The 25,762-nt window shown below is 37.4% G+C and overlaps 1 protein-coding gene across 4 annotated transcripts in view; it reads right to left on the reverse strand.

Moving 5' to 3' along the window:
• Window positions 1-681: 681 nt before the first annotated feature.
• aspg (asparaginase homolog (S. cerevisiae)) overlaps window positions 682-25,762 on the reverse strand; it is a 32,116-nt gene continuing 7,035 nt past the window's right edge. For 2 of the 4 annotated variants that reach the window (XM_036593861.1, XM_036593860.1), the window contains 17 exons: window positions 25,265-25,394; window positions 24,212-24,247; window positions 18,151-18,262; window positions 17,868-17,993; window positions 16,741-16,824; window positions 15,974-16,100; window positions 15,712-15,824; window positions 12,656-12,841; window positions 12,434-12,547; window positions 11,805-11,924; window positions 11,543-11,638; window positions 10,194-10,357; window positions 5,187-5,273; window positions 4,617-4,716; window positions 3,621-3,686; window positions 3,060-3,083; window positions 682-2,036 (listed from right to left, as the gene is read on the reverse strand). In XM_036593861.1, coding sequence (XP_036449754.1) covers window positions 2,004-2,036; window positions 3,060-3,083; window positions 3,621-3,686; window positions 4,617-4,716; window positions 5,187-5,273; window positions 10,194-10,357; window positions 11,543-11,638; window positions 11,805-11,924; window positions 12,434-12,547; window positions 12,656-12,841; window positions 15,712-15,824; window positions 15,974-16,100; window positions 16,741-16,824; window positions 17,868-17,993; window positions 18,151-18,262; window positions 24,212-24,247; window positions 25,265-25,394 — 1,718 coding nt within the window. In that variant the 3' untranslated portion in view covers window positions 682-2,003. The remainder of the gene's footprint in view (window positions 2,037-3,059; window positions 3,084-3,620; window positions 3,687-4,616; window positions 4,717-5,186; window positions 5,274-10,193; window positions 10,358-11,542; window positions 11,639-11,804; window positions 11,925-12,433; window positions 12,548-12,655; window positions 12,842-15,711; window positions 15,825-15,973; window positions 16,101-16,740; window positions 16,825-17,867; window positions 17,994-18,150; window positions 18,263-24,211; window positions 24,248-25,264; window positions 25,395-25,762) is intronic. The other 2 variants (XM_036593864.1, XM_036593863.1) reach the window with 2 other exon arrangements.

Raw genomic sequence — 25,762 nt, forward strand, 5'->3', positions numbered from 1 at the left:
TTGTTTAACCATTTAAAAACCTCTTCTCATGGCAACCTGGCGGTATGTGTGTAGAATATAAGTGTTGTGTAGTATACATTCCAAAATGCAATACATACCACTTCATTTTTTTTTTTCACTTTAGTGGGCTTTTTATACAAGAAATATCAATGTTATATTATGGTAAATACCACCTTTACTAGAGAAATAAAATGCGCTTTCTTGACAAAGCACATAATATATAACCTCTTGTTACAAATTATTATACAGCATTTTGCAGTGAACGTCATATATACATATATACATGTATCTTTAATACTTGTAGTAAGTTGTTTTGTTTTTGTTTAGTTGTCATTTCACTGAGGGATTACACAGCCTGAGCTTGGGAAAATAGAGAACAGAGCATCTACATGGGCTCAGATCTGAGCAGACGAAGCTTCTGGCTCCCTACAATCAGCTCAGAGCCTGCAGATTACAGGACCTTTGAAAAATAAAAGGCGGCATTTAAAAATTACTTTCATCCCTTTTTTAAAGGCTTAAGTGTAATATTTTCTGATGATAAGGCAAATTGTAATGTAATGAAGAAAAGTACAAAAGTAACAGGATTATTCTTCACTGTTTGATTGCTTTCTGGATGTTGGTAGTTGTTTAAGGCATTTTTTCTCCAAAATAAAATTTGATTAAATGAAACAAAGATAACGATTATGATGAAAATGTTTAATTCCATCTTTGTGCTTGTACCTTACATTAAACAGCAAGAACATACAGAAATATATCTCTCCATCTTACAGACAACACACATATACACATATATTCCCAAATAATAGCAATAATAATAATAATAATAATACATATGATTCATTGTCTGCTGCCTTGTGCTTTTATTTGGCTTACTCTGAAATCATGAAACATTTCAGAAACTAAAGGGTCATCAAGTTGAGTCTAAAGGCACCTAAAAGATAAAGACAGTTGAGTATGAGTATGAAGATACAGTAAAGCATAAAGGTACAAACTAATGTCAAATGTTTTAAAGTAAAATGCAATCAGACTGATATACTTCAACACAACCCTTTTAAAGCTTTAATGTTGACTAATATGATAATATGCAGCATTCATAGTCTCATTTACATACAATAAGATTGTGTTTTCAATGTTTAAACAAATGAGACACTGTACTATTACACAATTTTCACACAGCTCTACAGCATTTGCATTTACACAATGATACGCATCTTCCGATGCATTACATGAGAACATCTTACATGTCTTCATGATTTGGTACGCAGGATAACATTCAGTAGTGAAGTGAGTGGGAGGACACAACATGAATAAATAAATCAGTTTACATCTAGCACTTTTGCACGTTAGTGTGAGGTGAAAGTGAATAATTATTGATAAAATACTGTGATTTAATTTTACAAGGTAGGGATTTGAGAAACATTCTCAAAAACATGTATGTAACAGTGATATTGCTCAAGACATTCTGTGGCAGTTCACATTAACTGATGGTATACAGACACATGGTGGGCAGCTGTAACCATCTAGTGCAAATCACAATATTTGCCACAGAAATCAACCATATTTACGACATCATAACTGTATTATGAGCTATACAATAATCAACATTTGAATACAATAGCACTTTTGAACTGGAACAGATCATTAACACAAACTTTCTAAACATTTAAATATTGCATCCCCCTGTGTGAGTCAAATGATTTTGGACAAAAAACACTTTATTGCTCTCTAACACTGATTTGATGTCAGTACAGCACACTGTGCAGTCACACTTGTGCTGCCTAATTCTCCACTGTCAATATCGCAGTACATTCACATTTGTGTGCTTAACACTAACATGGACGACCCATAGACAAGATAATGATAATGGCTTTTTAAAATAAAAGGTATCAATTTAAAATGATACGTCAGATTATTTATAAAAAAATGATTAAAGGAGAAACTGAAACAGAAGAACGGAAATGGCAGGAAGTCACTGGTATAGAAGGATTGTCTCTTCAGGATTTCTATGGACATGCAGCGAACTTGAATTCACCATTCTAGAGAAAAAAAGAATAACATAAATTAGGAAAAAATAATACAAATATGGATGTATTCAGCTCCTTAGACAATTGATGGCATAGCAAATAACTGTTCATCTCAGTGGAAAAAATTAAATATTAGGTTCACAGTTTTTCAACCCAGACACATTTTTAATATGATTTACATTGATTTTTGAAGGTGCAAATGCCTATAAAGCCCAGTGCTACGTATTAAATGTGTTAAGCCCACAGAGAAACTCAAGTTTCTTGAAGTGATCAATAAAATCATGTGCTACGGACAATGAATATGATTCAAAACAACAATTTGAATAAAGTCTGTGTTGAAAAACAGTTCATCTATCCCTTAATGCCTCTAATAAGCATTAATGTATAGGAATTCTGCTTTGCTTTAGGTATAAGGGCAGACACATCTAGAGTTCCTCTCCATATCAAATCATTATTTCCAGAGTTTCAAATAATTAGGCCTGCACATACTTTGCCATTAAACCACATAATCCAGTGCAACCAAACATTTTAACTGATCTTTCCAAAATCTTTAAGCATATAGTATGTCATTCTTTTAGTTACTGTATTTCATGCCATGCTGAATAACTTACTGAATAAGTTACTGAATAACAAGCCTTTGTATGTAAAATCCTGGGATGTTATGGGGTTAAAAGTACACTGCATTGTAACAACAGGAGAACAAGGGCTGAGTAATACAAAGTGCACTAATCAACTAAATCACAGTCACCACAATCACAGCGTGTTTAAGGAGCCAAAAGCCAATACAGTTAAATCTAAGTGCTCATGTTTCAACCCCAATCAGGGATTTTGGCCCAACAAAGCAGCAGTTCATGGGCTACAGGAATGGGCTTGGGCAGGATTCCCTCCTAAACTCAAAAGGCAAGAAAACACCAGGCTTGAAATGTTTTCGTATTCTCTGCAAACAGTGGAACAAAAACAGTTTTGAACATCCCTGATTGTGTCTTTAAATGTGTAACACTAGTTACATCAGGCACAAACCAAACCATAATGTACCTCTTCAGTTTCATCAAAAACTGGCTGCAAAATAAGGAACAGTCATTGAGAGTCAAGAAAACACAAAGCAAGCAGAGAGCAGCACATGCCACAACACCTGGACATGAGTGAACACCCGTATTGATTCATTCATAGAACAGAGCCTCTGCAGCTTTATAAAGGATAACTCCTTATTATGTCTGTCATCACAGCCTTTCTGACATTCGAATTATGTCCATAAAATCTACTTTTAATTGTATTCAAGTGAGCTGTGCCTTTGGGCAGTTCTAAAGATATCTTTATTTCTTGTAATCATGCAATTGTGACTGTAGTTCAACTAAAAGCACGGAAATGATAATGGATGTTTATAATCCACAGAGAAATGTCTACAAAATAAACAGTTTTTACCTCATTACCCTCATCTGTCTGAGGCTGAAAAGTGTAGAGTGGGAGCAAAGAGATGAATAAACAAATAAATTGCTTGCTATTGCTAAGCCCCATTTTAATCTGTCTGAAAGTGGCGTGTACAAGCCAAGTCACGCTGTTGTGTGTTCTGTACGCGTGTGTGTTTTTGATCTCTACCTGAGGTTGATACTGAGCAGCCCACTGGAGAAACTGAACCACCTCCTCACTGCCTGACTGCATGGCCTGAGAAGCATAAACATCAGGTCAAATGAGAACATCCAGAAAAGCAATGTCAGGGCATACAGGCATAACATATTTATCAATGTACCACATTATATGTTTTGTATGACACTGGCACTAAAAATTTTGGGAGGTATGTTATTGCTGTTCTCTGTACATGGAATAGAAAATTGTATGGATTGATATACGACACGATGGATCATGAAGTACTCACAGGGTTCCCTTTATTATTTTTTAGGAAATAATTTTCCAAGACTTCGCCAGGTCAAATTCCAGGATAATTACTTCAGTACACGACAGCTGTTGCTCACGGTTATTTTTAAATAATGCACAGCTGCTGACATTCTCAACTTAAAAGTCAACAACAAACTCCCTGATCACAGTATTTCAGTTTTTCTGAGTTTCAGTTTTTCTCAGTTTTTTATTTCTTTATAAGTTGGAAGAGTTTCAAAATGCATCAGTAGTGCCACCTTTACAAAATACTATTATCCAGTTGTTCTTTATCAATAATATGCTCCAAAAGGGATACTGTGACATAATTTACTGCAATATTGTCATATTGCCCACACCTACCCCTAATGACCCCTTACTTACACCACCAACCATCATTTGATCCTAAGTTCTACTAAAATATTAGAAGTGGCCTGTCATTTCACTCAACTAGACATTTCATTGCAGCATTCACTGTCTGCAGTATTCCAAAACCACAGTGAACAGACACTCAAACGGGGCATTAGTAGCTAAAATATGCGAGTAAATATCACTTTGATGGCTTATTGGCCCAACTTCATACTTATCCAAGACTTTACTAATAAATTTTCTTATTTTCCAGTTTGTTTACATGACTGGGAAACAAAATTTACAAGGTTTTCCCAGTTGATTTTTAACCCATGGGTTACATCAGATGTTTGCAAGCTGTCCACATATACTTACCACCTCTATGGGCAACTGCCCACTGTAACTTGACATGGTCATATCAGCACCAGCTAGATGCCAAACCTCCAGACCCTCCAAGTCTGCGCATGCTGCCAGCCTAAGGGTGCACATACACAAACGTACACAAATACACGTGACCCACTGTATCTGCACCCATAAAACACTGACATGAGCAGAGGTTAAACAGTCATTTGAGCTGCTCTAGCTTATCAGTATACAGGCCTATTACCCTGGACACCTCTAATAAACTTGTTCATGTCATGCCACTACTGCCTCAATAACTCTTCCGATCAGTAGGATATGGACACTGGTATTGACAAGATGACAAGATGACATAATGACCGGTGTAACAATGTCTTTGACAATATAAATAGATTATATGAATAAGGAAATAATGTTGTGTAACTCTTGTGTTTACTTCAAGAGTTAAATACCACACATATATCTCTTGTCTCAATGTAATGCAGTTGGGGAACATTCTAAAAACTCGTGAAGGCCTTGAATGACTGGTCAGACCTGCGTGAATGGTGCACAAGACAAGAATGGAGGGGGGTGTCTGTGTGTCACCTGCATAGTTCAGTTCCAGCATCTTCCATTTCATCCCAAGAAAGATGGGCACCGGTTTTTCTCAGGAGCTTCACAATATCTTTATGTCTGTGAGAAAGATGAGAAAGAGGAAAATTGATTATATAATGCAATGTACAGGCCAAAGTAGTACTGACCAATAGTATAGCTGCTGAAGCTGTGGCCTGTGGGGTAAATTTGGTCAGAGAATAACTTGCTTTGCCTGTGACTCAACATCCTCTTTGACATAGTGAGTTTCGCACCCAGTACTATCATACGAACAATTAATTCATAAAGACTAGAATTAGAATTGTTTTGCTATAAATTTGATTTGCCATGTAACTACAGAATCAGATACTTTATTATATAGCTGGCTGGAAAATGAAATCCACTTACACTCTGTCTCCATGGGTTTGAGTCATCACTTGACTTTTTAGGGTTGTTTCGATATCAAACAATGACGAAAACAGAATAAAAATGTAAAGGATGTTTTCTTTTTCCGCAAGACAGTGTACAACAATGACTTTTTATCAAATTTAAATCATTATATAATTTGTATTTCGAAACACAAATGGTGTTGATGGTGAATTTAGAATGATACTGAATGAAAGTTTGGAAACTGCACTTCCGACAGAATCACTCTGCTTATTTCAATGACCTACAATTAAAAAATAAAATATATATCGTTACTGTCATGCAAAATGTTTTGTTGTTTTTTACTTTTTTCTATAATTTAAAACTTAAAATTTAAACCTTCCTTTGAATTGTGCATAAATTTCATGAAGGAAAGACATGTTTAGACTTTTCCATCTCCTGTACCTTTTTTCTATCTGCTGTAAAATGACCATATATAAATATGTATCTGTCCAAAGTAAAATATGTAGCTCCAAAATATTACCTTTACAGGAAAGGGCAAAACATTCTTAACTTTCAATGTAAGTTAATGCTAAGAGGCTTTATTCCAACTGATTTTGGAGCATTTATGGAGATGGAAAATTTTAATTTTAAGGACAGGTGATGTGTACAAATGACATCAAATTTTACATTTATATATATATATATATATATATATATATATAGTGTTATTACCACAGGGCAAAGCATGGGCAGTTTATTTTAAAGAGCAGTATACGTCACTATTAACTACAGTACAATCAACACTAAGTTATGTTATTAAATCAAGGAAAAAAATCCAGTTCATTCCTGATACCACAAACTCAACCGAAAGCAGTGCATTCAGTGCTTGAGTCAGCCGTGCACTTAGCAACTGTTGGCACAGGTTTACAACACAAGGGTGACTGTAATGGTCCAGACAGGCTGAGACAAGTTGGGGCATCGTCACTTAATCTCCCAAAACAACACACATCTTACACAAGGCTCAATGACAGAGTCCCTACAGTTCAGTATACTGGTCATAGACGATTATGTCAAGATAGTGTTGGTAGAACTGAAGGGAACAAAAAGCATATAAAATCACTGATCACTAATATGTATTCAACTATGTTACAGGGCGAAAGCTACGCCTCTCAAGCCAGGTTTCAATGACTATTTAGCTGTATAATAATAAGCTGTGTGACATAATGGCAGGTGTGGTCCTTCTGTAATGTATTTCGGGTACGTTTGACCACACTTTTGCCCTACCCTACCATGCCTGTTTCCCCGTAAATCACTGACAAAACTAGAGGCTGTTGAATATCCAGTTGGTTCTACTTGAAGTAGTCATAGTATCTGTCAGCCATCAAGAGAGTAGCAGGTAGGGCTGGTTTAGATAACACACCTATTTTTTTTTCACCTGTTTTTTCTTCCTTGTAGGAACACGACACCATTTCTTGTTCTTTTTACACTTAGTGAAAGGGGAGAGTCTTCAAATTGATCTTTTCAGAAGGTTTTAATGACAGACGCTGCCCCTGACTGTTGATCTAGAGTTTCAGTTTACAGTAGCTCAGGCTACATTGGATAATTATACACTGCTTTCAGACCAGAACTAAAAATGGTAGTTTTTGTGTTGTTGTTTATAAAAATGAGCTTGCAAGACAACAAGTACATTAAGAGACGCAGCAAGCATTGCTACCACAAACCAAGGACACACATTAATTTAACAAAGGACATCGAAACTGCAGCCCGGAGAATTCAGCCACTCCCTCAGGACCGGAAATGTGTCCAATGTCTCTGAATACCACTAAAATATAACAGCTGGAGTAAAAATAAGCACCAGTGAATCTGTGTGTCTCATGATTACTCTAATTAAATGATAATTGTTGTCAAGGCCTTTAAACAGCATCTCTAATTCCTTCATACACACAAATGCACACGTGCACACACTCATTCCCGTGGTACACAACTGTAATTTAGTTAGACCTCCTCTTCTCCATCTCCCTTAATGAGGTTGACATCTCATCCTGGTCTGTTTGTATGTTACGTCTCCACAGAGAGAGGCTATGAGATGCGAAGAGACTGCTGATAGTCTACGGGGGATGGAGAAAATGAAGGCAAAAGAGATTCTGTCCTAGTTTCCTGAATCTAACTATCATTTGGTGTGCTCGACAGACCACGCCACGGCTATTAGGATAGTGCACTCCACATGCACATACAGTGGAATGAGGCCAGATATACATCTAACGTTTATATCTGGAGAAATTGTAGAGTGAGAAGCAAACACTAAGGTTGTGGATCACACAGAACAGGGACAGATGAGCTCCACAGAAGCAAGACAGCCTCCTGCGATCTTAAAAAAACTTTCTGCATCTCTGTATCCTAACTGCCAAACTTTCAGCTAATAATTAAATTTTTTTTTTTAATTATACATATGTTTTAAGCCAGATAGTAAACTGATTAAAGGAAAAAAATTATTACACAACCTTCCACTTAATTCTAGATTTGGTCAATTAGTCAGGACTTTGGAGTCCAAATTTTGCTTCTTTGGTTTAGAACTGGAGCTGCAAGGCTAATGTTGCTATCAAATGAACTAGAACTGAATTCTCACCAAATTAGCCCATATCTTTTCCCTAAAAATACACCACCAAAACGTCCCTCAATTCGCTTAACCTACATCCAGGTTTTAGTTAAGTCATACAGACTAGTCAATGTGGTTTTGGATGCAGTGCGACCTACTGTGAACTATAAAAATGAACAAAAACACTGTAAATTTGAAAAATCTTTTATCAGATTGCTCCATATTTATGATGATCATTGTCACAAAGGTTGACTGTAGATCAGCACTGCTACACCTCAGATGGACTGTGAATGCAAACAGAAATTTGGTCAACAAACATGTCTCAGGTGGTCGACTAAATCTAGGGGTAAGAGAAAAGTGTTCTGGCAAACCATCCCTTTAAACTTGATTACTTGCTTAAAAAATCCATTAAATTCTTCCTTCTCAATAAATTGGCAGTAATTACTCACACAATGATAATGTTTTACTTTCTTTTCCAGTAAGAAAAAGAGCCTGATGGACACCATTTATATGAATTTTTACGTAAGTCTTTTTAAAGGCTTCCTAATTTTTCCAATGAGGCATTTTGAAATCTTGGTAGTTATGGAACAACACAAATTTTTCTTTACCAATTCAGATACCGAAACCTTAATTGAAGCAATTAAGAGCATCTAAAAGTAGGCTATCATGTTAAAATACTCAAACACTCTATAACCCAACAGGAGAAAATACACAGCTAACAGCATCACATCATGCAATGTGAGTCTGTGCTATTTCAGGTTTGATTTGTGACAAGACTTAGTTCTTCTTTTCCATATAATATCCAATCCAGCCTTTTCTGCTGATATTGGCCCAATAATGATATGTGGTATCAGATCAGCACCATCTATTTTTGAAACACTATACATGTTATGTTATCAATGGGTTAAGTTTTTATTTTTGGCCTTTTTCAAGAACTCTGATTACTCAATTCATCATCAGAATAATACCCAGATTACTAATGTAATTGATAATGATAGCCTTTCCGGATACACATCAGCTCAGAAGAGCAACCCTGACTCTAAGCATAATCGTTTTTCTAACCATGATGATGTGCTCCATTGTACAAGATTAGACAGTCACAGAGAGGTGATATTCCAAATTGCAGAAACATTTTCAATATGAATTAAGCATCAGACACCTCACCAGGATATTTTACTGAAAATACATTCAGCCATTCATTGACTAAAAATGGCGCCCTGTAAAAGGGGTCAGTTGAAATGATGGAGTCTTTCTGTCGCAGGTCGGTAGGGCGCTGAGGAAATGTAGGTACGTGATAAAAGACCTGCAGAACAAGATGCCCACACACTTTTTCCCCACCCACTGACACCTACGCTTTCTGTCAAGTACCTGTTCAGCAACACATGCCAACAGGTACATACAGACACCCAAGTTTAAGTACGAACATACAAGCAACACACAGTTATTTTCATCGTACACGCTACACACACATGCAGAAATACAGGTTTACAATTAAACCACTGAAATGTACAACTTACATATAAAAACACTGTAAAAAGTGCTGTTTACAGCAAGTTACTGGCAGCTTAGTTGTAGTTAGTATTGTTCTGATAGCCATTTTACTGCAATTTTGCTGTTAGAGTACATCTACAGTAACACTGCATGATTTACACATAAAGAGTAGAGAAAGCATAAAACTCCTGCCTCATCCTGTGCTGTTAATAAGCTGTGCAACAACATGATTATACTCATGTTTTTTCACATTCAAATTGTGTGAGAATATCAAACAGTGAACCCAGCATTGTGACTCGAATTAAATTGTGGGCTGAGTTTATTATGCCTAATCCATTGAAATTGCACATATACACTAAATCTTCTTTAACAATGCTCTTAGTTTCCCCATTTCACTTCTCTAAGGATTTCTGGAATTTTTAGGATGCACTTTTACGGAATACAATCAAGAATGGACATCATTTTTGAGAATTTATAGCAAAATACAATAACATACTGTAATTTAAGAGGACAGTATGTTATTGTAAACTTTACTGTAAAATACTGTAAAACTGGTGTGGTCTTACCTAAAACGAATAGCATTTCGGAGGGGCGTGTCTCCATAGCGATCTTTGGCATAGACAGTGGCTCCTTGGCCCAACAGATACTGCACAAGTTTCAGGTGACCCTCGCAGGCTGCAATATGGAGAGGAGTTCGCCCATCATAATCTGCCATACTCAAGTTACTGCCCTGCAGAAAAAGGCAGTCAATCAGTGCCAACAATAATCAGCTTTTTTTCTGGAGTATTTTACGAAACACTGTGAGAAAAATCAACGGCAAGAATGTTACCATTGAAGACACATCATCGGGTCCAGACTAATTAAAGATAATTCCTGACCCTTACAGCTACACACTACAGAGCAGATCATAGTAGTTACTGAACAATATGTCTCAATAGAAATAAATATAAAACAATCCTAGAATTCAAGGGGTTAAGGTATATAAAGTGTATATTTTCACTATTACCACTACAGAAATGTTCATTTGCACAAATATACACAAATATACACAAATATAAACCTTGCAGGAAAAACTGAAAAACAATCATTTTAGCTTAAGACTGAGGCTAAATTTATAGCTCACTGGTCTAATAGCCTTGATCTCCTAATGCCAAAATCTATTGCTAAAGTGCAGCTCTATGGAGAGCAAGGTTATCAGTAGCAGGTCTTTACAAACACAGGCTAGATGCCATCTCATCAGTGCACGAGAGGACTTATCTGAACATGAACTCTCCACAAGGCAAAAACATGTTTGGTTTCCTTCATTCTGTTTAACTAGGGATAGCATGAGCATAGAGTCATGTTTTCATTGAGAGATAACGCGGCTGGTTCAGACGTAACCTACTGACGTAAACTGGCTTGCAAAAAATATTCGAAGGTCAGCCATTGTCTGTTTTAGCTGAAAGTTTGAAATTACACTATTTTGGTTACAAGCCTACAAACAGTGATTACAGTGTTTGTACAAATCAAATTGAGCTGAATCCTGTTTTACAAACCTAGACCAGATAAAAGCCCCATTCACTTACAGCTTTCAAAAGCTCTTAACTTGAGGGTAAATACACTTTCTGACCCAGGAGACACTTAAACTTCACTTCAGGGGTGTGTCTCTGAACTGTTGAACTAAAACAGGTCTGAAAACTTGTCTGAAAACAGGTCTCGGGACTTTAATTTGAGATAGGAGAATGCTTAGAGGAAATGGTGGCAGGGCAGAGCCATTCCAGGCTAAATGGCAGAGTGAATGAAAGGACATGAGAGGGGTCACGTTTTATCAGATATGTTCGATAGAGGCAGCCCCAAAGCAGCCTCAAAATGCTGAGGACTGGATCTCTTTGGTACATTTATAAACCAGGACAGAGAGCCTGTAGTAAAACCTTACCATCTCCCTGATTGCCTCCAGGGCCTCAGTATCACCAATCTTAGCTGCAGCACAGGCCAGTGTGGGGGTCAGAGCATCGCGGATGGCTTCCAGCTCCTGCAGACACCAACATTTACAGCAATCACAACTTCAACAGTCCTTTATCAGTGTAAAACTAGACTGCAACCTGTAGTCGTGAATGGAGAAACTAACGGAGTATTGTCTAACAGTATAGTACCCTGTAAAGTACTGTCACTTTTCAAAGCATGTTCAGGGGTCTCACCTCTTTGCAGCTGATACTGAGGGTTTTAGCGATGACCTGAATGAAGCGACTGTCACTGAGAGTCAGCTTGGCCCCCTCCAGGTCAGCAATCATCTCACCACGCAGGTTATGGCTCAACATCTGAAGGCCCAAATCAACTTATGTTGCAAATTTATGTAAATCACACACACACACATATTTTCTGAAACCGCTTATCCTTCTGGGTCGCAAGGGGGTGCTGGAGCCCTATCCCAGCTGTCATTGGGCGGAAGGCAGGATACACCCTGGACAGGTCACTAGTCCATCGCAGGGCTTTATGTAATCAATGTCACAAAAATATAATAAAGATGATGTCTCCAACCCAACCCACGAGCATCCTCTCACAGTCCACATTTCAGCCATGTTTTAGATTTCAACACACCTGAGCCAGTTAATTAAAGGCAGCAGAATGGAGAACCGTATGTTACGTCTCCCAGGGGTAAGACGCACAAAGAGGATGCGAGACTGCCCGCACATCCAGATATAGGACGTAACACCGTAATTAACTGGTTAATGTTAAGGAAGTGCACAAGCTTTTGTCTCAACATATATATGTAGTATGGATGTTTCTCTTTTTTGCCAGTAAATAAATAAAGGACTTTACACTTTACCTTCTTCTTCTCTTGTGTAGTAAGGTCTTTCCTGGCCAGCACATAAGAAAGTTTAGACAGAGCAGCTTCTGGAGTCATATCACATCCAGCTACCAGTCCAGCATCACTCAGAGCCTGAGAAAGAAGTGAAATTATACGTTGATACATACAAACACAATATCAATATAGCACAGAGCATAAAATTGGCATATAAATCAGATAGACATCCATGCATGCTCACACCTTGCCAGTGGCATATGATGTGGTGACAGAGCCCCTAAGGCACTGGGTGCAGTTGACCATGACGACTCCTCTTTCTGTGGCTTTCCGGAACTCTTCCAGCAGGTCTGCACGGTTATCAGGAGCATTACCACTTCCATAAGTCTCCAGCACAATCCCCTCCATGGGTGGCTGCAGGAAGGCCCTGACCTGGTCAAACGAAAATTTTCCCAAATATTTAGCAATCGCCGCACTGATATTTATACGCTTGTTAACATCAAATCAAACAGAACTATTAAAAATAACAATTCACTACAGTTTCAACTACCTTGGGATTATATTTTAAATCCCTCATTACACCAATATAGTTAGACGATCCCTTGAGATGTCACATGGTATTCAAGTGATGTTAACAGCAGTGTATCTTACCAGCAAACATGCAGTGCAATGAATGAAGCAATGAATGCTGTGAGCTCAGTGCTTTAATTTTGCCCTGTGCTGTAAAGGGTCCCACTGGGAAGCAGAGCCTATCACACCACCGAAATTGCCTAACTTGAAGGCCTGTTTGGCCCAATAGTCCCAGAGAGAGAGAATTAACGGCGCCGGAGATTAAATTAAATTCTCATCAACCCCCCATTCCACTGCAGCGCATCTGGAGCCTCTCCCAAACACCTGAACAGCCAAGAACAGCTACCGCAGAAACACATGAACATTTTCTACCTAAGAGCTTTATACTACAGTAAAGATGATTCCCTCACAGCATTTCAGATTAAAATAATGTTTTTAGTTGTACACTGTCCTAGACTACTCCAAGCAATATTACACAACTAACACTTCCACAGTGATTTACCAAACAAAAGGCAATCATGAAGAATTAAAAGCTTACTGCTTTCGTGAGTAAATTCAGAAAAAAGCAACTACTGCACATATCATATTACTGTCGGAACAAAACCTTGAATGTCCAAAAAAAAGTAGCTATACAGGAGAAGTAAAAGTGTTCTTCACTTTTAATAAGAGTTAATGTAACAAGATTTTATTGTAAGTAATTGGACCATTTGTATTTGTCTGTTCATCATAAAATTTTAGCACAATGTAAACATCAACTGGCATTTTTGAATTAAGGCCCAAAATTGAAAAATAACAAAAGAAGATACAAGATTTGGTTCCAACTACGATGATATGATTACATAAGAAAGACTCATATCTGAAAAGGCAACCTCACAGGAGAAGCAAAAAATGTTCTTATTTTAATTCATAATAATGTAATAAGATTTTATTTCAAGTCACTCTGGACGGTTTCTATTTGAATGCTCTCACGATGTAAAGGGCATCTTGTGTTTTCTTATTTTTTTTTTAAAAAAAGGCAAAAAATTGGAGTTACTTGGTTTTGATATGACAGCGATGATATTTAAGCACAAAGTATAAGACACAATCAATGAAAAGCATTTGTAAGACGAAAGAACTTCCCTTGTGTGCTTAATCTAGCTTCGGTGTGATTAATATATTTTTATCATTTATGCAATACTGAATCAACTGAAATATTCTCATGTCTGAAAAAACAGTTCCTGAACTAACGTACATTCATTTCCATAACAGACACAACAACATCCAATTCCTCTCCAGATAAAACGATTACTATCTAAATGAACATGAGGAGGAATAGTATAAAATCTACACCGTATGTGAGGGACGTCATAAAAAAGCAGGTCATAAAAGGTCATAAAAGCAGATAAAAAAGCTATCGAGCCGTAGCATAGCAAAAGAGCCAGATTGCGGCAGTAAATATCTGCTCCTTCCCCCACTCTGCTCTTGATGAGAGCTAGAGTTAGAGAGTAAGTGCCAACTCCTCACTGCTTTGTGAAGAATTAGACATGCTCCATAACTCTGTCTCATTACTTAGCTACCAGCGCTGGTCATAGGAAGTGGATCTGTCATGCTGCAAACCTGGGGTGCAGACATTTACACAAAGGAATAATAGATTTTTTAATAGATGAAATTAGAGAAATATTATGCAGATATGTTTCAGCTGTTTCGTATCACCTGCAATGCACTTCACAAAAGCATCCAACCTGATGAATAGGGCTGACACGAACTACTTGAATACTCAAATATTTGTTTGTTACGTTGGTATTCATTTCATTATTTATTATTCGAAAGTTTCGTTTCTAGACCCCACCAAATTTCTAGAACACACTTTTTGAGATTTTTTCTGAGTTACAGGCTTATTTATCACTGTTTTACACAAAGCATTTTATCATAAACCCAGAAAAAATTGCACTTATTTAACAATGGACATGATATTATACTATACAAAATTGTCATACCCGAGCAAAGTTAGCTAAAAGCTGAATACAGCCATACTCCCCACTACGATATCACAAGTTGCCCCCTTTTCTTTCAAAGATTTACGCAAGGTAAGTTAAAGGTATTAATAAAATGTAAGCAAAGAAAAACAGCCAAATACATGTTCATTTGTGCAGCTATAGCTCTGACTGTTGAGCAACGTTCAAGTGAAGAGGCTGAGCACGTCCTCAGTCATTTGTTTAGCTGCTGTAGAGCTAAGAGAACAAAGAGAAGGCTAGCTCATCGGATTAGCTGATTATTAAGATACTGAATGGCTGTCTATGAATCTATGAAAATTTGGAATAAACATCAAAATGACTTGCAGAGTCGCAATGTTGAACAAGATTTTTGTTCCCTAATCAAAGTTATTTCTCTCATGAAGGAATTTAACTTCGACCATTCATTTAGAGATGGAATAAGAACTTGATTATCCATTCAGTAAACCAGCTAAACTGACCATGAACAAATCACTAAGCAAAGATTTCAAAAGATTTACTTTGTGAACTTCTGTGTCATCGTTGCTATGTAGATAAGCAAAAATCCATCCAGACTCATCTGTCTCTGTATTTAATATAAGTTTACAGTTTCAAGACTACTACTGAGAACAAGTATCTGGGTACTCGTTCGGACACACCAAAGACAACTCAAAGCCTGTAAAATGCTGTGCTGGCCAGCCCTATTGATAAGACAGGACAAGACCACAAAAACTCAACACTGTCATTTCAACATCATCTTACTGTCTCAGATGTGATTCCTGGAAAGAGTCGAAGGAGGCCAACATTACGATTCATCTGAGTGTTGACCCTGAACTTTGCTGTTGTGTTGGCCCTCCACACTGTGTCCCAATTTACTGCAAAGAAACAGAATAGAAACAACACACAGAACTTGTAACGTAGCAGGAACAGAAAGCCAGAATTCAGCGAGGTCAAAAACTTTTCTGTCTGTGTAGTTTAGTGAGAAGGTTTGGTGATGCAGTTCATTTGTTGGCACAGAACTAACTTTTGATGTCCACTTCAGCATTTGCTAATGGAGCCAGGTTGGGGGAGCTGAAAGCATTGAAACTTCCAGCATCCACTTTAGTGACACGGTTTCCTCTGTACAACTTATGATGGAAGTAGAGACACACCTGTGTGGAAAGAAATTTTAAAAAGCATTTTAATTTCCCCTTCATGAACTCAAACTAATTTCACTTTTCTGGTCTGTCAGTTTGGACCAGTAGACATTTCTTCCTGGGTGGGAGGGGCCAATTCTTTTTCATCAGCTTCCATAGAGTATAGCTTCGGAGTGGGTTCATTGCAACACTTTACGTCAGCCAGTAAACTAAACAGACTAGTTGAGCCAGTGCCATGGGGGTGGTTGCGACTAAGATTAAACCACTCTTTTTCAACAAAAGAGGTGGCAGACTGACAAGTTAAATAAGCAAAGTCATCAAAACAGGCCAAATCAACTGCTCTGACTTTTGATTAGTCTATTTTTAAACACAAATAAATACATACCACTGATATCTTTATTGGTATCTATGTTATTTAATAAAGAAAGAAAGGCACATGTGTTTTTAAATTTTACTGGCTAAATATGAGTGAGTCAGACAGTCTGGAGTCAGTTCCGTCTCTATCAGTACTGAAGAGTTATGTGAAACGCTCAGCTTTACAAAGAAGCTGCCTTCTGACAACATGGCCTTGCCTGGTTTATACTGCATTTGAATGGAGAGACATAATCTGCAAGAGGCTGATTCAATACTCAGAAGTGGAGGAGGCCTCACTCACCTCTGGGATGACAAACTGCCCTGCGATCAACAACGCCCCCAACAGGTTGTCTCTCCCATCATTTCTCATTTCATAGATAGGTACCTGCCAGACACAATGAAGTCACCAAGAAAAGAGAACATACGTTTCAAATTCTAAAAAAGAGTTTACCAACAAAGTATATTATAACATTTCTGCGATCATTAAAACGCCTATATCATGGAAAACTAAATTCTTCTCACCTCTTTGTAATGAAAAAGTTTAATGCAATATTTAGTAAGCATAGTCAGAATTTATCAGTTACTCTCAATCCATACATATTCAATTTGGAAAATCAGCTGCAAAAACATCTTGGTTTGAATTCTGTTTTTGTGAAGTCACATAACCCACAACATTTACACATTTCCTGTTCATACTGCACACACTATTTAGCAAATTCTACGAAATAAATATCTGAGATATTTAAGATAAAATATCAATATGTAATCAATATATATCAATAATAAAAATAATGTCCGTACACATATCTCACTCAACATATATGTGGCGAGATGGAATAAAATTAAAATGAAAGTTGACTTTGACATCCACTTGCTAAGCCTATAGCAGTTTAGCTGCGTCTATTCACACTGAAGTAAATACTACTAATAATAAAACTTAATTAACGATTTCCATTTATGTTACAACACGTCAAAGTGATTTACATAAAAAGATAAGTAAAAACATTGGAAAGACAAACTACTATTTTATAAACTAAATAACTGCACAATAACAAGCAATAAGAGAACATGAACAAACACTATAGGCATAACTTAACCTAAATAAATATGCTTTTAATATGGATTTGAAATTACATATCAAGCTTGCAAGCTAGACTCACAGTAGCTACTGAATTGTTTATAGTAGTTAGTAAATTATATGTCTATGGTTCAAGGGCTTAACAAACTGAAAAACTAAACAACAATTACATATATAATATCAAGCCATGAGTACAAATTCAGCCTTTCCTTTTGAACCTTGTGAAATGTTCTGCTTTTGCCATGAATAACCAATTTGGCAAACAAAACACAGTGTTTCAGTTAGCATAGAAAAGGGATTGCAGTTGGTGAGATAGAGATTGAAGACAGCGTGAAGGCCAGCAGGCATACCTGAGAGCCAGTGAGGATGACGGGCTTGCCAAGGTGCTCACACATGAAGGACAGTGCTGAGGCTGTGTAGGCCATGGTATCTGTACCGTGCAGGATGACAAAGCCGTCATATTTCTCATAGTGTTTCTGTGAGCAAGACAGAGCACAAAACATCTCTCAAACAACGCTCATCCTCAACTTCACCAATTGCTCACCAACTGGGACAGCAGCAGAATGAATAACAGATTTTACTGCATATCAAAATGTCATAAATGCTGTGCCATTATGCTGAATAACAAAGTACCTCAATGTCTTTCCCTATAGTGGCCCAGTCATCTGTTGTCATGTTGCAGGAGTCCAGCAGGGGAGAATATTCTATAACAGTGTACACTATCCTTTTGTTCTGTTTGGACAGTCTGTGTTAAAAGAGCAGGAAAACACAAAATGAGCCCATCCTGAGATAAAAAAAACTCAAACCCACAACATACATGGCATAACAAGCTAAAAAAACACAACACATGAAACCAGTGCAGACTGTGAGAGCAGACCTAAACAAGCTCAGTTAAGTCAGTGTGCCAATTAAAACATCTGAATTAGCAAAAGCACTGATAGAGGTTCTTAAATCCTTTCCTTTGTTCTTTTAAGCGGTTCTTTAATACAACCATGAGAGTTGGACAGAGTTCAGGTTTTCTGGGTTAGAGGAAGGAAGCGAGATAAAGGGCTATAGGGTGAGGGCTGAGGGCAGATCCTGGAAGGGAAGCGAAACAAACTCGATTTCAGAGGCCTTTTGCTTAATCAGCAGGGTGCCTCAAAATGCTTCAAGGATAAGGAGCAAAAATACAGTCTATAGGGGGGGGAATTGTGTAAGCTTGTGGGTGTGTGTGTGTGGGCGTGGGTGTAGTAGGGGAGAGTGGGACACAATCTAACACTGAATAAAATGTAACACAGATATTTTATGTTGTTAACAGTAAGTAGGACATGCTTGCGGTCACCTGCTAGTATTGCCACAGCAACTGTTAATTTTTACAGCAAACAGAAAGATAAGAGTGTATAAGTCACTGTATTCCTCTATATTATTTTAATCATACTCTTGTTGGCTATAATATAGCATCATTTTGAAGAATATAAACAACTCATTGTGAGAGCCACCCATACTAAACCACAGCCTCCACATGGCGGGGTTAGTTTTAACGCAATGTTACAACAACCACCCTCTAAGTACATAGATATATATGTATATTGCTGCATTGCTCGTATCTCCATTTTTGTCGTTTTTCAGTATTTGACATAATTTGAAAATACACACTGTCCTTTATATTTTATGTACATTTCAAGATGAATGGACCAAAAGAAATGGCCCAGAATTACCTGGAAAAATGTACAACGTAACGTAACATTTGCTATTTATCCATTCAGGCTAAATTGTTCATAAATGGTAGGTGCTGGAAACGAAGTTTACGTTTTCATTTTTAGCAGAGATGTGTCATGTGTAGGTTCCTTATAGAAAATCTTAATCTTGCTCAAATACTTGCACAATTATTTACCAAAATGTCCTGCTCTACTATAGTAGCTAAAAATTACCATTGATACATTCTTTAGGGAACCAAACAGGGTTCTTCTACAGCTTCAAAGAATCCTTTTTAGTACCTCTATTTTAAAAGTGCACAGACATCCATTAAAAACTTTGCATCCTCTTTACTCCCTCTGTTAGAGAGAAGATTTGTGCTTATGGGGGTTTACAGTGCTGAAAGGAGTGCTGGGGGGCATCCCGCACCTAAACACAGGGTGTGCTCATCTTAGCACGACCCCCTTGTCCTAATTAAAAGGGGGCAGTGCACCCTAAACCCCACATCCATATTAATGCGGCCTGTAAGTGCTGTTAGATTGGACGTGGCATGTTCCAGTGCACAGATGAGGTAAAGGAGGAGCGAGGCTGCTTACGGCTCAAAGAAAAGACTGCCTTAATCTCTCCTTTTGAAATGCACCCCTCACCCCAAAACACCCCGCCATCTAATATAGACATGGAGAGGAGCACGGCTCAAGCCTTGTTCAGTATTTCAATAGAACAGCGGGGGAGGGAGGGGGTGATACATACACAAACACACACACACACACACACACACACCTATCCTTCCTAGCTTCTCCAACAACTCTCTGATGAGCTAGGCCTCAGCTAGTGCTCTAATTAGCCTCCAGTCACAAGAGCAGCCCCAAACATATGTTGTTGATGTTCTTAAAGGATGGGTGCCTCAGGAAAAAGACAATGTATTCAAATCGCCAATTATTCATTTATCTAACAATGTTGGTATGGGTGCTACAGGGAGGGGGAGGAATTAGCATATCCCTAGCTGAGAGGGAGACGGGAAATGTGCGCAAGAGTAAGAGAGAGATGGACAGTGAGAAAGACAGAGTACACAACAAAAATTGATATCTTGGAAATTATCTTAAATTTAGTTGATATATCTAATAAAGATATTAATATCTAATATTTAAATAATGGTAGTGAAATTATCATATTCTGTTAGCAGATAACATTGTTTGATTCAAGTATTGATTCTTGAAACAAGCAAAATGATCTGCCTTATATCTTTAAACAAGCAAACAATCTGCCAACAAAATAGATCAATTTCACCAGATAAAATTACCTAAAACAAGAAAAAAACATCTATAAATTAGGAGAATAATCAAATAATATTCTGACAACAATCTCAAAATAAGACATATTCAATGTATTGACTAGATTTAAGATGCGTTCACTTGCCACAATATTTTTTGCAGTGTAAGAACATGAGAGAAAAAGAGAATAAGCAAAACATCAGGTACCATTTTCTTGAATTTTGTTCAGTGTCGGTAAATCAAATCTATTATATTTGTCTATTCATATGCATATTCATATTTGCTCAGTTTCACTGCTTACAAAAGAACACTGCAAATGCTGAAAAAGTAACAAATCCTGCATTACCTTTTTATTCTTTACAGCATACAAAGGCTCAACAAAAATCTCTGTATGAGGGATATGGCTTAAGCCCGACAACTTTACAATGCACAAAAACCCAGGGACAGAGCTACAAGTTAGTAATTAGGGTTGAAATCCAAACTTATTCAAATCCAGACATTTTAAAGAAGAGACCATGGTTATCAAATGACTATAAGGAGAACAAAGCCATTAAGCAAAGCGTCTTGCCTAAAACTGAGGCAAGGGTGAACAGCCAAAGCCCTTTGCTCAGCCCTTCTCCACGCATATTCAAACGAATTTGCTCTGGCCACTTGGACCACCAAGCCAATTAATCTTGTGGTCAAAACTACTAATTTATAGCCACAATTACAGAAACAAGTTTACTGTTTATTTTGTATAAGTTCCATATGTCCTTTTGTTTAACATTATAATGGTTATACCAGGGAGTGCCATGAATGAATCCTCATTCTCACAATATAGTCAGCCAGACAGCTCCACTGACCCTCCTCCATCTTCCTCAGGCTTTGATCAATCGGCCCTGCAGATTTGTTATTGGAATCACAAAAGATCATTACACTATGAAAGCTGCAGCCGTGCTTTTGAATATAGTCCTTTCTAAAGTGATATTTGTGGTAAAGAATAAACTTGTGGTGTCTGCCTGTTATGGAAGCTGACAGTGTACTCGACAGAAGATCACATCCTTCACATCCACACAAAATTTGTTTTTCCACTCGACACCTAATTTTCGAATTCACACTGATACCAATGGCTATCAGTATAATGCTGACTTTGGCAAAAAAAAATAATGCTGGATTGGATATTGGAGGGGAAAAAAAGGAATTTGGACCAACCCTGTAACAAATCTAGTCTGAAAAAGTACTGATTGTAATGCAATGTATGATGTGATGTTCTTAGCTGTGCATTCCTTCCTTCCTGGGGTCGTAGAGTGTTTGAGTGATTTGAGCATTATTGCCTACTTTTACATGCTCATCTTAATGCTTCATTTAAAAATCACTCATTTTATAGCTTAGTAGTACAGTAACAGCCAATGCTCAACCTTTTAATATTGGTATAAAAAAATATGGCATTGTATCATCTCTACTTTAGATCAAAATATCTTTAAAAGTATGAAAAACATGCATTCAACACGATCCAAATGTTTGACTGGTACAGGATTTAAATATGTGGTTCTGCCTTCATCAGTCCTACCTAAATGGTGGTATGACTTGATATATTACTGCCTCATGCAGTAACTACCACACTGTAACACTGCCCAACTGGGTTGCAATAGTTTATGTCGACAACACTCATCGTAAAGAAAAATGGGAATACAGCTGATAATCACATCAACTGATGCTGCATGTAGCCCCTGTGAGTTTTTGTGTGCTAGCCTATAGAAGCCTGACCTTCGTGTCTCTGCATGCTTGGAGATTAGCCATGCAGGGACATTCTCCTAGCTCTATCACTGCTAACGCAGTGAGAAAGCTCTAAACTGGATATCTGGCCCCCATCTGGCGGTCTGATACCAGACGTGGCACCAACCAACACACCAACGCTCCATTCAAACACACTCCGAGATCAAACATGCTTGAAACAGGACTAAAAGAGCTTAGACTCCAGCTCTGTTGTAGTGGCCAGTGAGCATGTCGCCTTCAGCAGACCCCCTAATGCCTACAACCCTGTAAAACATGCTGGGTCATTCTGAGGCTTAGCTTGAGCCACAGCTGTACACAAATTTCAGTGTAACGTCACTGTAAGACTTAAAAATGAGAAAAGGAGCAGACACTGAGTGACATTTTACTTGATTTCTATTCTATGTTTTACATAATGCAGTCAATAGGGATGATAGCAATTGACCGATTAACCGTTAACCAACAAAAAAATAATTATTTGACCAATGCTATCAGTTAAAATAAAATTCAATTTTATTTAATTTTCAATAAATAAAGTTCATATTTGAGTAGCCGGGTTTAACACTGAAGTTGAGCAACATCTTAAAATTGTAGGGGGGACAGGCCGGGGAAGATGGCAACGGCTTTTGAGAGTAACAGCAGATACTAAATCCAAGCCTGACTGCCTAAGCCAGGAAGCTTAAATTGGGCTGTGGTTGGATCTTCCAGCAGGACAATGATCCAAAGCTTCCCTTAAAGTCAACACAAAAATGGTTCACTGACCACAGAATCAAGGTTTTGCCATGGCCACCCCGTTCCCTGAACTAAACCCCACAGAAAACCTGTGAGATGAGCTAAAGAGGAGAGTCCACAAGTGTGAACCTCGGAATCTGAATCGGAATATTTGTGGAGGGCACTGTATGACTTTGAGCTGTTTGCTTAATATACATGCCAATGCCTGGCCAACCTGTCAGTACTCCACTGTCCTTATAAGGAACACTTTTTAATATCTTGGAGCATTAATACAGAATTCATTTAATTTGTGCATGTATCAAGTATTTTACAATGGCTACAATTTTGTCTCGGGCAATCAAATTTCTGTAACTTTCCATTTTACAATTGATATTTTGATGGGTCACATCCTTGATTTAGAGTTGCCAGTTAGTGTTTAATCACTAATTAATGATAGTTATCGGTCAAAATAATGTGTCAAAATGTGCATCCCTAAGTCAAATTAGTAAAAATTCAAAGTCAGTGTTGTTAGGTAGTTCTCAAAAGCTTTTATCTTGCATCTGCACTAGTGTAACAGAGTCACTGTTTTTTGATTATATAAACACAACTACTGTTGCCTTCAAAATTGTTCATTTTGAACAAGCAATCGGACACAGAAATCCACATTTTTATCACATTAAAAATTATTTTCTTGCTTCATTGAATCAATTTTATAGGGATGTATTAATATGGGAATTCTGGGTCGATTACAGTAAGTGATATTTTTGTGTACATATCTGAGGCTGCCATTGTAAAACTATTTATAAAATGTAGAAACTGGGTCACCTAGATTAGTATTAGCAAGAAAAATCTTTATTTATTTATTTCTAAATTGTTAGAAATGCAGTAAAATGAACAAAATGCAGATAATTTAGCTCAGTAGCTCGCTTTTCTGGAAAACATTAAAGGCATCAAATATCAGTTTACAATATCTGTAAACTTATCAAAATATCTTTCCAATGCCAATATTTTTTTAAGCAAATATCTGCCGATACCAATAAGATTCCGATATCATCATGCATCCAAGATGTTTTGGTTCAGTATTACTAAAAAGTACAAACACTGAATATTTATCCCTGCATCCATCACTCCATCTAAACCCTTTACATAAGCTCTGTGTAAGCAGTTCATGACCTAGCGAGACAGATGTTAAGCAAATCGAGCACATACATCTACACACATACACACAAGCGCACACACACTGCCAACCCACAAGGGCAAACATTAGGCTACCAGCGCTACAGGACCCGTGAGATAGTTCATCAGCGTGGTGAGTTGGCATCCTGTTAAAGCAACACACAGAGGTTTAGAATGAGTTACTAAACACAAACATGGGAAAACAGCGCTCTCTATTGGGCATATGGGACTGTTACACAATCCTAATGTTTAGTACAGTCCACTCAAGATAAAAACTAATCATAAATGTCACATTGAGTATTTGCGTTTCTGAAGACTAATCTACACACTACACACTGAAGTACTGTCCATTAAATGTGCACTGTTATATGCTCATGTTGCATATTGTAATTACAGTGCTACTAAATTTGCACAAAATTTGGTTTTCTAAGATGAATTCAAATGATCTATTGCATGAAAATTACATGTTGTACACATTTTCTTCTCTCATTAAAAATTACATATTGCATCATATATTTGCAGACAAGGAGCAGAAAAGTCCTGCAACTTGATGTCAAAATAAACTAACTCACATAAAAGGGCCCTTATTATGGAAAACCAACCTTTCCTTGCTTTTTTGAAATAAAAGATTTAATATGTAAATAGTGTAAAGAGTATAATATGTAAACATTGTTAATATTTAAAAATATACAACTCACTGCCCAGTCCACACAGTCCATATATGGAAAATAAACTGCAAAAACAGCCCATTTTGTTTTTGTGATGTCAAAAAAGCAATTTGTTTACATAAATTTAGCCTGCAGCAGTTTAGCGTCACCCATGCACAATGACGTTAAATGGAGTGTTTTGGCCTAGACTGCTTTCTGAGTGAGGCACAACACAAGGCAGCCAATCAGAACAGTGGTTATTAACATATATCAGTCTTATATGCACAATAACAAAAAACAGCCCGTTTAATTTAAGGGGTAAAGGCAGGTGGGAAAACAGTAATGTAAATATGAAAACTGTTCCTGTTGGTACATAAAACCACGCAACCATCAAAAGGTGGTCTCAGGAAAAGGAAACTAAGATATGGGTCCTTTAAAATGTTTTCTACAGAGAAAATACAGACTTTGGAGCATAAAAATGTGTATGTGTGTGTGAGCGTTTGAGTTTATACTCACGGCAGTACTAGTGTGTTCTCCGGGTGCTCATAGTACTCGTAGAGCCTGGTCTGCTGGGCGTACTGCTCATCATGCAGAATGGGGAGTTTGCGCAGGGCTTTAACCAAGGCATTGGGCTCTGGACACAGCACTGTGGTGAAGCAGACAAACAAAAATAGGGCAAAAACATCACTCATGGTGAGTTAATTATAGACACTAATTACAGATCTCTAACTGTCATCAAATTAAACACAATAGTGAAAACAGGGTAGTACACAAGAAACATGCAGCAGAAGTTATGTCCAGTGACAATGTCCAGTGCATACGAATATTAATAAACTACCTAGGTCTGGCACCACTCCCATGTGTTCGGCTTATTATGTTCCATTTCTTCAGGATAATATTGAGTGCTTTTATCTGATGGACTCTAACTTGCACACTTTACACTCATCAATGCATCTTCAGTGTGCCATTCCAAACAAAACATATAAAATATAAACTATTTCATTTTCTAAATAA

This window comes from Colossoma macropomum, unplaced genomic scaffold (assembly GCF_904425465.1).
Source record: "Colossoma macropomum unplaced genomic scaffold, Colossoma_macropomum, whole genome shotgun sequence".
NCBI lineage: Eukaryota > Metazoa > Chordata > Actinopteri > Characiformes > Serrasalmidae > Colossoma > Colossoma macropomum.